Consider the following 12,724-nt stretch of genomic DNA (forward strand, 5'->3'; position numbering starts at 1 on the left):
CGTTTCTTAAAGTACTGTACGACTCAAGAAGAGAAGAGACCAAGTTTTCTTTGAGGGAAATCACATTTTGTTCAATTGTTATTCATGTACACAGTAACACTTTATTATTGTTATTAATATACACCAAATTTATTTGCGTCCAATCCAGTGCAAATTTAATTTAAAATGGGAATTTCTCCCATTTCATTTTAACTGGACTCACACATATCAGAACAGATTACATATTTTCGCTGCAGATGCTCCTCACCGGAATTAACCAGTAAATGCAGCCAAATATTAGAACCAGCTGAAGTTTCAAACTGTAAGATTCTCTGGAGTCTGGTGTTAACCAGTTCTGTGACAATTCTGCTATTTTATAATCCATGCAGGATTATGTACTTGTGTCAAATTTCATTTAAAGATTGGTTTGACATGGTAGATTTTGTGAAGCAAAATAAGGAAAGATTATTTTACTTTAGCTCTTTATTATAGCCATTTCAGAGTTTAAGAGCAGTATTAGCAACAGATCAGATGTTTATTTGACCACATAATTACTAATACATTAATAATAGGAAAAGCAAACACCAGTTATTGGCGTCATTAGGATTCGGACACTTGTAACGGCAGTTGGCAATGTTTCTTCTAGGGTGGCATCGTTTACAAATACTTTTGGCGCTATTTTAATATTTCCACGAAAGATGTTCAGCACAGGAAGCCCGCTCAAAACTTTCTGATTCGCCCCGCCCTCCAGATGGCTACACCACGTGACTCGCTGAACCAATCAGAGTTGAATGCTTGTGTCCACTAAAATAACTATGATCGTTTCGAAATAAAATTGTTTTATTTCGTATACAATTCGGTGAATACGAATTCATATCAAAGAACATTTAAATAGCTAGTATTTGACTTAGATACTGGAAATGTTTTTTATCCGTGCATAAAGGAGGTGGGTCCCACCTCCCCCCCGCCATTTTGTGAATATTTTAGATGCGGCGGTAAACCGGATCCGATCTCTAGCTAGCAACAGCTGCCTCATGAGGTTGTTAGTAGCATGTGCGTGGCGTCTTTAGAAGACGACGAGAAGTCTTATTGTAGATAGTGAAGTTAAAAACTTGTTACGTATACTGCAGAGATCTTTATAGATTTAAGTGTCGCGTTAGCGTGAACTTTGCGTTTTCTCTACTGTGTCTTTTGACTCAGAAGCTAGTCAGTCTTCTGGCATTGTGACGATGAGTTACGGTAGGCCTCCGCCCGACGTTGAAGGCATGACTTCCCTCAAAGTGGACAACTTGACGTACCGCACGTCGCCCGAGACCCTGCGCCGCGTGTTCGAGAAGTACGGCCGGGTCGGAGACGTGTACATCCCTCGGGACAGGTACACGAAGGAGAGTCGCGGCTTCGCTTTCGTGCGTTTCCACGACAAGCGCGACGCCGAGGACGCGATGGACGCCATGGATGGAGCCGTGCTGGACGGGCGCGAGCTGCGCGTGCAGATGGCGCGCTACGGGCGCCCGCCCGACTCGTATTACGGTCGTCGTGGAGCACCACCCCGGAGGTACGGGGGTTATGGCCGACGAAGTAGAAGGTAAGAGCAGAGCTTTTAGTGCTCTGGCTCTCATCATGACATGTGCTGCGCAGAAGCCATGTTCTTCTGTGGAAGGAGCGCCCGCCTGGAGTAGCCCGCGTGCTGGTTTCTAGCACTAAGGCTAAGCTCGTGCCTTGCTGCTTGCAGTTCACTTGGGTTTACTGGGTTATGCCTGGCTCAGGCTGGGAGCAAAGATTGCTGCAAACCAACAATCGCTGGACCGACCGAGATCAAAAAGTGTAGGAAAACTGTGGTAGTAGTTGTGGTACGTGTACGAAACTGGTCTGTGCGAGAGCCTCGTGGCCAGCAGCCTCGCGAGGGATTCGTGGGAAGAATAGTGCGCCTTACCACACATTCACACTTTAGCTTGATAACGATGGCGTCACGATAGTTTTTTGGAATTGCCATTGGGAAAGTTGTGTAGCAGCCCTGCTTCAAACGGCCTTTCTTCCTCAAAGTGTTGACCGTGTGTGATCTGTATTCTCTTTCAGCTTCTCCCCAAGTCCTCGGCGGCGCCGACGGAGCCGCTCCCGAAGCAGAAGTCGCTCGCGCTCTCGCAGCCGCTCGCGCTACAGCCGCTCGAGGTCGCGCTCCTACTCTCGCTCCCGGTCGCGCTCCCGCTCCAAGTCCCGCGCATCGCGCCGGAACTCCAAGTCTCGCACGCCGCGGAAGAACTCCAAGTCCCGTTCCCCAAGGAGGAACTCCAAGTCACGCTCGCCGCCGCGCAACTCCAAGTCCCGTACGCCTCACAGGAGCAAGTCGCCGGCCTCCAGGTCCCGCTCCAAGTCCAAGTCCCGCTCCAGGAGCCGCACACCCCCTTCCAACAGGGAATCTAAATCTAGGTCGCGATCCAAGAGCCCCGTCAAGTCCCCTGAAGAGGTCGATGGAGCAGCTTCCTAATCATAATGTCACCGCAGTAAGTGAAGGTGCTGCAGCCCAGACGCCTGCTGAAATTGACTTAGGGGTACAGTGTGAGCATGCTGGCAAGGGTAGCACTGTGGAGCAGGTCACAAGTTAAGCCATTTCAGCAGCTTTCTGCAACCTTTGACACAACCTGTGGTACTTAAATTTGTTTAGGGCTCACTGAGACCTGTTTGCAAAATATGTGGCTAACACAAAACTGAGTTAGGCCTGCAGTTTTTGGGTTAACACTTTACTCATTTGTGCTGGTTTCCTGGGAGACTTGTTGGAAATCAGCCTACTGCTGAGAAATTCAGCACTGAATAGGCTTTTTTGCCTAAAGCTTGAAAGGTTGGAGAAGGCTGAGAAATGTAGTACAGAAAAGCAATTCTGGTATCTGTTTAAGTAAAACCCATCACAGTTGGAGCTAGTTTTTTTTTTTGGGGGGGGGGGGTGTATAATATTTATAAATGATATTTTTGGGTTTTTTAAATGTTCACCAAAAATTTGGAATTCTCTCCTCCAAGCTGCTGCTTCCTGTTTGCAAAAAAGGCGTTTGGGGCAGTTTGAGCAGTTAGTGTGTGATCCGGCCATGGGCTGCCTGCTGCTGTTGGGGGTTGCTATGGAGCAGGTCGGTCTCTGTCAGTGTTGAGGTGGTGTTGAGGTACGTCTGCAAGACAATGGACGGAAACCTTGCATTGTCCTCCAGGTCATGTGTTCAGAAGTACTATTGCACAGTCAAATTGTAGGGGGACCAAGGTTTGTCTGCCTGTTTGTCACAGATGAACAAAGGCCTTCCTGACAGCTTGCTATGCTCATTCTGAATTCCCCATTACATGTCAAGTTGGCCATTGCAGGATTCTGATAATTCTCATAAAAATCAACACCCATTATGGGGTTGAGTAGTTACCAAGAAACTTGCCTTAAATGTTCCCAAATGTAATTTGGTGTTGAGTCCTCATGTGATTTGCTTTAAAATGACGACATAGCGGCATTTCATGGCAAGGGCCAGAATACATTTAAAGGTTCACTTTGCAACAACTGCATACTCACGTGATCTTTTCTTTTTCTAGATTTTCAGATTCAGACTTCACCGAAGATGGCTATGGCCTCAAACCAAAGGCCCACCAACTCTTATGATTAAAAAGGTTATTGTCGATTGGTCTGACTTTTTTTTTATGAAAGTTTAATTTGCTTAGTTTAAGGATTTCTTTTTGTGCCATCTATTCTACCCTCTCCAACTCATTTAATAGGATGAACATAATGTAATCAACTTGTAAGTGAGGTAAAGCAAGAATTTTTGTATAAATGGTACAGTGCTAAGGTTTTTTGGGGTGTTTTTGTACAGCATCTCATCTGACATGCAATTTAAATTTTTTAAACAGGCCCAAGCCATATTTCCTACAGTGCTGTGGATGAGTCACTGATTTACTAGTACTCCAGTTTGACTTTAACTTATTGCATTGCAACCTTAAAATTACATCAGAATTGCTATGCATGTCAGTGATGAGGGCTTAATTTTGTTTAGAGTAATAGTTAAAATGGTAAATGGTGTATTAGATCAAATATTACCAGTAAAAGAATATTAACCTGCTTAGTCTAGCACTGATTAAAATTGCTTGCTTTATGTGTAAATGGCAGTTTTCTTGTGATTCTAATCTCTTTTCTTGTGTATTTTTTGTGCACTAGGCGCAGTTTGTAGCAGTTGAGTATTGCTGGTTAGCTGTTAAAGGTGGCGTGTTGCAGTGCAGAGTGCTTGGCTGTTTCCAGTTTTCATCTGGTTGCTCCTGTTGCCATGCCTTGGTGTGTTGGTGTAAAAATGGCTGCCACAGGATAATACTTTGGTAGGATGCCAGTCCTCTATTTCCTGATGTCAGTAAGCTGTTTATGCAAATCTGTTGGAATGTGCAGTAAACATCTACCCATATTTGAAGTAAATTCAATACATTGAACTGTAATGAAATTCTGTAAATTGTTCTTGGTGCATTCCTTAAATACTGTACTTAACAGCTCATGAATGCAAATAAACTTTTTTGACAATTTGGTCTCCATTTGTAATGATGATACAATTATCATAATATATGCTACACAATATGTAATCCTTATGCCATGTAACTCTTTCCTGTGAAAGTCATTTCTTGTATAATGGGTTCCCATTCAGTGGCCAAAAGATGGCTGAAGATGGTTCCTTGTATGAAAAGAGTATTCAGTACAATGCAGTTTTTCTGCATTTGTATGCCACATTGCGTTCAGTACAGAATTGCTGTTTCTCTGTTCAGGTCCTATACAAACACTACACTAAACTAAAAGCCTTCAGTCTGATGTCAATCTGGCCAGTTCTTGGCTAAATGGAGTATGTGAATCTACCGTAGGAGCAATGACTGCTAAATGACTGTGGTAGTTCCTGTCACCAAGACAAATTCCTTGTATGTGCGAACATACTTGGCAATAAAGCTCATTCTGATTCTGATAAAGTTGCTTTGGTAAAAAGCATCAGTTAAATGAAATATAGAACAGGATAATTGTCTCAAATATTACAGTACAGCAGTGATTGAAACTCAAGGCCTTTGAGTGGAAGGCAATGGCTCCGAACACATTTTTCTTACTTTCTCCAAAGCAACTTGCAATGTTAAGCTACTTGCAATTATTTATACAGCTGGATCATTTAGGGTAAGTACCTCAAGGGTATTGGAGGCAGAGGGGGGAGTTCTGTTTTTCTGAGGGTTGCCATATGGAATTTCATTGTATTGCGGTTCTGAAAATGTGTGTGTGTGTGTGTGTGTGTGTGTGTAAACAGTGACAAAGTACCTTAAACTTGCATCCTTTGGGTGCAATGTAACCACTAGGCTACCAGCTGCCTCTAGACCTACCACATCCATTTTGGGCTTTTGGTGTGCTTGAAATATTGATTCAGCAACAAATAGTTTGGTGTGTGGTTTTTTTTTTTTTTTTTTTTTTTTTTTGGGTGGGCTGGTAATCCATTCTGATCTGAGAGCTTAAACACTTATAGCTATTGTTTTTTTAAAGCAGATACAGCTAAAATAGGACCTGAACAAGGAGGAATTAAGATACTGTAAAATACTCTTTTAAACATCTGCAACATAGCAATAATTCTCAAGCGTGATTCTTGTGATCCATTGTCTATACAATTTTTTGCATTAAATTTTTTGATGAGCTGGTAATTTTAAGTTTTTCAAATTCATTTAAGTATGAATAAAACCCGCCATAAATAGTGGGTCGAGAGGAGTAAGATATGTGAGCACCCCTGTGTAATGAAGTTCCTCAAGAACATTATGTATTTAGATAATTTGACGGTATTTTCATACGCTTTGGGATTGTCTAGTCAATCAATCAATGTATTGAATGATTTGGCGGGAGATTTAATAAGTGAACGAGATATTTTCGTCAATGTGTTATGTCGATGTAAATATAATGTAGGCGTTTCGGAATGTACACATTATTACAGTGCATGTAAATTTAAAAAGATCATTGTACAGATTATTGAGAAAGACAATTTGGTGCATAATGGTGGAAACGAGAGATCCGAATCGGGGAAGACCCAAACATGACTGCTCGCGTTTCCTCGACAACCAACCTTGGGTTGGCTCGTGTGGCAGAGACGGGAACCTTTTGACCAATGAATTCCAGGAACTCGAAACATCTTTAAAGTCGGGCGAATCAGCGAGCTGTTATTGTCCGAAAGGCGGGCCGAAACAAGTTTGGTTGTACCAAGCGAAGCAGCCGCGTGAATCTTCTGGAAATTGTGGTAGCGACAGTGTCGCTCATTATTTAACAGATATCGTTAACCCGTAGCTATTGTTGTCGTCTTTGTATTTTTGCGCTCACGTTCGCTCAACGCCATAACTCACCCTAAACTAGACACTTAGCTCTCTTGTTAGCTCGTGAGTGAATAAGCGATTAGCGACCGAACCGGGTAATTCACCCTGCTCTGCTGCGTCACTTCAGCGTACTTGAGGTCCATCACGTAGTAGAAGTTGGCGGCTAACGGTGTGTAGCTACGGTCCGGGAACAGCCAAAAACATGAACCACAAAAGTAAGAAACGGATTAAAGAGGCAAAACGGAGTGCCAGACCCGAACTGAAGGATTCCTCAGACTGGACGAAACATGGTTATTTTGAGCATTTCGATTTGTCACATCGGACAGTGAAGGTAACCATGATGATTGTAGCGACAACTCTCGAGCACGTTGCTCACCATGATGATGATGATGATGATGGCAAGACCATGTAGAGCTGCTCACTTCACTAATTACACGCCGGTACTGCGGACTTGTAGACCTCCTCCTGGATACCATGATTACCTCATTTGTGGGGGTGTTGCAATCAATGTGTGTGTTCGTGGTACATGCTCAGATTATGTCATTTTAAGCATCCTTGCCACAGATACAGGTGGGATAACGTGCAAACATATGTAATGATGATGATCTTATCCCTGAACACGCACTGCAGCCACACTACTAATCTTCATGCTATAATATCTGGCAGTAATGGGAGGATAAAGTGTAGTGCACGGCTGGGAGTGTTCTACAGCAGTCATGATGTAGTTGTCATATAAAAGTAAAAATACAAAAACGGAAAAACCCCTCGATTGAGTACTTTGGTTAGTAGCAGCGGGAACTATTCTTTCCACTGGTTGTTGGCAGTCCCATCTTCTTCACATCACCAGTGTGTGTGTTGCCAGGACAATGTGGAGCGTGTGGACTCCCTTCATCTCACAGTGGAGGAGTTCATACAACGGTTCGAGAAGCCCTACAAGCCCGTGGTACTGCTCAGCTGCCAGATCCATTGGCCTGCTCATGAGAAGTGGACCTTGGAGAGGCTGAAGCGCAAGTACCGCAACCAGAAGTTCAAGTGTGGCGAAGACAACGACGGCTACTCCGTGAAGATGAAGATGAAGTACTACGTTGAGTACATGGAGTCGACGCGAGATGATAGTCCCCTCTATATCTTTGACAGCAGCTTTGGTGAGCATGCAAAACGTAGAAAGTTGCTCGAGGATTATGAGATTCCAGTCTTCTTCCGGGATGACCTGTTTCAGTTTGCTGGGGAAAAGCGACGGCCGCCTTATAGGTAAAGAGCAAAAAGTATCTGAATGCATGCTTAATTTCCATGATTGTATACATAGACTTAACAAATGTGATATACATGTACTACTTCTAATGCCTCCTCTTTTTTATTTTTTAAATGTACTCTTTTTTTCTGTAAGATGGTTTGTGATGGGACCTGCTCGCTCTGGAACTGGCATCCATATAGACCCTTTGGGTACCAGCGCGTGGAATTCCCTGGTGCAAGGCCACAAACGTTGGTGCTTGTTCCCCACACATACGCCACGTGAGCTCATAAAAGTCACCCGGGAAGAGGGGGGCAATCAACAGGATGAGGCCATCACTTGGTTTAGTGTAATCTACCCCCGTACCCAGCAGCCCACCTGGCCTGCTGAGTTCAAGCCACTGGAGATCTTGCAAAAGCCCGGGGAAACCGTCTTTGTCCCAGGTTAGTTCTGGCTCTTTGTCTAAAAGGAAGGGCAGGGTGGAATGTGATTTAACTCTGATGTAAATCAAATTTGTTGTACTTGTTACAAAGCAAGCATGTGAGTGAAGCACTTCTTCACCCACATTACAAGTGTTGCAGAAAGTATATTTATAAGTCAACCATGGAAATGTTTAGTCCCGATATTGTCAACTCCCTAAAACCATTACCAAACAACATTTGTACATCTCAAAACTCTAAAGACTATAACTATAAACGTTGAACATTTATGTAACAGATTAAATAAATGGAGTCAGTCGTAAGAACAGGTGGCAGCGGTTTATAGTTCTAGAGGTAAATGAAGAACGTTGTGGTTATTGCAGGAACATTTGCACACTATATGTAGCAACTGCTGCAATTCACCTGACTGCAAAGTTTTATATGTGCGTGCTTGTTATAATTTTTGCATTTCATTTATCCAGGTGGCTGGTGGCACGTTGTTCTCAACCTTGATACAACCATTGCTGTAACTCAGAATTTTGCCAGCACCACCAACTTCCCCATTGTATGGCATAAAACAGTGCGTGGCCGACCAAAGCTCTCAAGGAAGTGGTACCGGTATGGAATAAATCCTAGGCCATACGGCAAAGATGTTGATAAAATCACTTTGAAGTAATTTATAAGGCAGAATGAGTAATTGATTCCTGATAATTTTCCCCCATTTATTTTTCTCCCCTGTGCACCAGTAATGTGATGACCATGTAATTCTAAGACAGACATGCACAATCCTGGTCTATGCAGGTTATTGTGTATGGAAGTTGAGGTTGTAATTGCTCAGGTTTGGCACAGTTTTGATTCAGTGCATTAAATGATTTAAATAATATTAAATTGAATGCATTAGATGAGAATCCATTTTAAACTAAATTTTATGACATAAGATGTGTAAAATTGTTTTCTTTGATGTATGATGGAATAAATTTGCATTTCAGTCACTTTAGATATTAGCCCTTTAGTATCTAATTCGTCTTGTCACTATTATGATATTGTTAGTTCTTTATTACCACAAATTTGGTGTAACATTGTCGATTAACAATAGTATGACACATTTTGAAGAATCCCTGTAATGGTTAAGTACTTTAGAGCTTACCTGACATGAAAACCAGAATGATGCGGACTCCTTGAGGACCAATACTGCCAGACCCTTATTTCTTTTGCAAGTATTGTGAGTTTCCTTAGTATCTATGTTGCCTCCTGTCATTTCTCCACTTCAGGATTCTGAAGCAGGAGCGGCCTGAGCTTGCAGCCCTTGCGGATTCTGTAGACCTTCAGGAGTCAACAGGCATTGCCTCCGACAGCTCTAGTGACTCCTCTTCCTCCTCTTCGTCAAGTTCCTCAGACTCTGATTCAGAGGTAAGAGATGTCCCCATGGTGGTGTTTTGTACAACTTCAAATTTCCTGGAGGTTTCATTTCTCTATATGAAACAGTTTTAAAAATGTTTGTTTTGGGGTAATGGGGGGGTCTAGGTTCAAGGCACAAAGAGCGTCATACCAAATGTACCTAAGGTAAATCAAGGGCATGTGAACTCTTAAAACTGAATCTTGTTATAAGAAATTTTTTTTATAGGCTAGACATAAACTAACACACAGGCACTAATTTTTAATGAGTAGTAGAGAATGGGACATCACGATGTTTAGTAAGACACTTAATAGAAAGGGTTATTGAAGAGAATTGTGGGTTGAATGATAATTTGGACTAATGTTTTGCTGAAGTGAGTAAGGTGTAGCTATTAATACTTCAAGTGAATCTGTATGCATTAATGTATCAGTGCACAAGTTATGCACTTGAACACTTTTAAATGTTAATGCAGATGGAAAATTGCTTCTGTTGCTACATTTTCTATAGTAATGTACATTTATTAAATGCTTTGTAAGAAAAAATGCTAAAATATTTTTCTGTGAATCTGCCATCAGGTAAAAAGGGATGCTAGGTTAATGTTGAAAATCTCCATAAATGAAGCATTAGGGATTAATTACCTATGAACAAGAAATGTATAAAGATGAACAGCATCTAAGAAATAAGCTTTCAACATGCCTTCCATCTAGGTCTTCCATTAAGTTATATGATAAAGGAGCTCTTGTTGTGATCTCGTTTGTTTGCAAGCATTAGGACTGAACATTTTTCCATAGTGCTAAAGCAAGAAACACATTTCTGACAAAGTACACTGTTTTGACTGTTGTTACACAACCACTTTGAATTGTGTAGCCCTCCTGTGGTTAAGAATTAATACTACAGCAAACCAATTCTTTTTTTAAATTTACTTTGTCAATAACCTATTTCTTCAAAAACATAAACCAGAGACAAAACAAAAAATCTGTGCATTGATGCACAAGTTCACAGTACATATGCATTACACACAAGTGAAATTAGAGTGTGAGTTGACAGTATTAGTTTAATGGGTAGTGAAAGCGGAACATTAAGGAAGGGATTTTGATTTTTTTTTTTTTAATATATATATTTCATTTAAGTTTTGCACAGCCTTAGATGCTGCCATTTTGTTTCATGAGCAACGTTTGAACTAGCATTTTAGGATGCTGCTACCTCTAGCTTCTACTGCTGACCAACTGTGCAAGAGTTTTTTTTTTCCACATTCTTTTATGCGCTCTGAGAAAAATTAGGGTTTCTGAGTGTACCTTAGCTGTTTCGACCCTTCTAAAGTATGGCATTGTGTTAGTTTGAAGGAGACACAGCTTGTACCTTTTAATATCATGGTCATGTTCCAACTGTCAAAAGCAGATTAGTGGGTGAGATATGTAGCACTGAAACAAAATTAGTGTCTATTATTGAAGTAGAAGGGGGGTGCGGTGGCGCAGTGGGTTGGACCACAGTCCTGCTCTCCAGTGGGTCTAGGGTTCGAGTCCCGCTTGGGGTGCCTTGCGACGAACTGGCGTCCCGTCCTGGGTCTGTCCCCTCCCCCTCTGGCCTTACGCCCTGTGCTACCGGGTAGGCTTCGGTTCCCCGCGACCCCGTATGGGACAAGGGGTTCTGAAAGTGTGTGTGTGTGTGTGTGTGTGTGTGTGTATATGTATTGAAGTAGATCTGGCTCTCTAAGTGTACAACTTTAGAATTCTCTGGTCGGGCTAACTGTCAAGTGCACTAAGTGTGAGATGTGGAAGGGTTTATCTCTTTAGCCACAGTTCTGTAAAGGGAAGGATTGGCATTTGAGTTCTTGTCTTATATGTTCATCTTTTTCTTAGTCACTTACAGAATAGTGTTTGCTTTAATGTGTATTTGTACATGGGCAGGTTTGCGTTATGTACTGGTTGACCCAGTGCAGCATCCCATGGGAAAAACATAATTTTTGCATCTTTCTTTTGGCTTTGATATTTTGTGTTAAATGCAAAGGAGAGCATGCGTATGTGCATGGGTGTGTATATGAGATAATGTTAGCTCTCAGCGATAGCCAGTTACTGTTGAAACCAGGGCAAGAGGTGATGTCTTCTGACTTTCATCCCATATTTTACAGCGTGAGTCGGGCTCAGAGGGCGAAGCCATGTCACATCGCAGGAAAAAGAGAAGAACGTGTGGCATGATGGGAAATGGCGACACTACCACCCAGGACGACTGCGTGAGCAAAGAGCGCAGCTCGTCACGGTGACACTAGAAGAGGGGTCCTCCTCGCACACAGAGCTTCGATTTACAAAAGAGATCCTGCTCCTCAGGGCTGTTGTCCTTTTAATTAGCTGATGCTAAATGCATATTTTGGGCCTCTGCCTCACTTGTGCTTTTATATGTAGTGATGAGAAATTACTGTCCCCTAGCCTTTATGTACTGTTGTGCCCTTAACAAAAGCCTTGCTTGTCAGAGTGGAAGCATACTGTCAGGAGTTATTAGTGGCTTTTAAAAAGCTGTTCTAGTTTGGTGCATCTTTCTCTGAGAGTAGACTAATTGGATAAAGAAGAAAAAGGTCTTCTGTTGCCTTATTGATACTAAGAAAAGGATAATGGGTTAAATAAAGAATATAAAGATTTTTTATAAATAAAGAAAATGGGTTAAAGTTAACTTGTGTGATGAACGTCGGTGCATATGTTGAAGGAAACAAACTGTACTTAAGAGTCACACATCTGTAGCTATGTCTTTCTCCTAAGGTAATGCACAAATTGTATTTTCTATGAGATGTACATCGCTTTAGAGAAAAGCGTCTGCTAAATGAATAAATGTAACTAAGTTCACAAGGAGGAGTAGAGCTGTTCCTACAGTGCCATGCTCTTATGTTGCAGGAGTTCAGTGGAAGTTGTAATGAAAGCAGTTTTTCCTCAAACTATCTTCTTGTCTAATAATGGGATAATTGTTCAGTTGGAAAGGTTATCAGTACTTGGGTTTTACATTTGCTGCCTTGGTATCGGGGGAAAATATAAGTGACCGTTATCCATTCTTGAGGTCTTAAACCCTTCAAAGCACCCTTAGAAATTGGAAATGTGCAGTAGTTCTTGATATTTTTGTATTTAACATTTTTAATGGTTAAGTACAGTATATACAAAAACTTCACTCATGTGTAAATTAATTACCAATGTGCAGAATCATGGAAACACATGTATCTACAAAAACTCTTAACTGTTGCTTTCCTCAGTTGTGAGTTCCCTGTTACGGTTGAGTGTTGTCTTGTAGCAGTTAAAGTGGTCACTGGGAAACATTTTGGTAACACGTAAGAATTTCATAAAAGGGTATTGTAATTTTGATGGGGGAAAAAGTCAGATTAACTTGAATAAATGT

General features: G+C 41.7%; 2 protein-coding genes across 6 annotated transcripts; both read left to right on the forward strand.

Moving 5' to 3' along the window:
* Positions 1–733: 733 nt before the first annotated feature.
* LOC108939759 (serine/arginine-rich splicing factor 2-like) lies at positions 734–4,511 on the forward strand. 4 transcript variants are annotated; one of them, XR_001966529.2, is made up of 4 exons: positions 737–1,564; positions 2,056–2,480; positions 3,538–3,612; positions 4,154–4,511. XR_001966529.2 is itself a non-coding variant. In XM_018761358.2 (3 exons), the coding sequence occupies exons 1-2, from the start codon at positions 1,209–1,211 to the stop codon at positions 2,462–2,464; spliced, it is 765 nt and encodes a 254-aa protein (XP_018616874.1). In that variant the 5' UTR covers positions 734–1,208; the 3' UTR covers positions 2,465–2,490; positions 3,538–4,511. The 4 variants fall into 4 exon arrangements, 3 of the variants coding, with proteins under 3 accessions (XP_018616874.1, XP_018616873.1, XP_018616875.1); XM_018761358.2 differs by having other exon boundaries at positions 734–1,564; positions 2,056–2,490; positions 3,538–4,511; XM_018761357.2 differs by having other exon boundaries at positions 738–1,564; positions 3,538–4,511.
* A 1,673-nt stretch (positions 4,512–6,184) lies between these two features.
* On the forward strand, positions 6,185–12,026 carry jmjd6 (jumonji domain containing 6, arginine demethylase and lysine hydroxylase). 2 transcript variants are annotated; one of them, XM_018761475.1, is made up of 7 exons: positions 6,185–6,634; positions 7,166–7,554; positions 7,691–7,977; positions 8,436–8,571; positions 9,225–9,363; positions 9,478–9,516; positions 11,478–12,026. In XM_018761475.1, exons 1-7 carry the CDS (start codon positions 6,506–6,508, stop codon positions 11,607–11,609), a joined length of 1,251 nt encoding a protein of 416 aa, XP_018616991.1. In that variant the 5' UTR covers positions 6,185–6,505; the 3' UTR covers positions 11,610–12,026. The 2 variants fall into 2 exon arrangements, with proteins under 2 accessions (XP_018616991.1, XP_018616992.1); XM_018761476.1 differs by lacking the exon at positions 9,478–9,516.
* The last annotated feature ends 698 nt before the right edge of the window (positions 12,027–12,724 follow it).

This window comes from Scleropages formosus, chromosome 20 (assembly GCF_900964775.1).
Source record: "Scleropages formosus chromosome 20, fSclFor1.1, whole genome shotgun sequence".
NCBI classification, from domain to species: Eukaryota; Metazoa; Chordata; class Actinopteri; order Osteoglossiformes; family Osteoglossidae; genus Scleropages; species Scleropages formosus.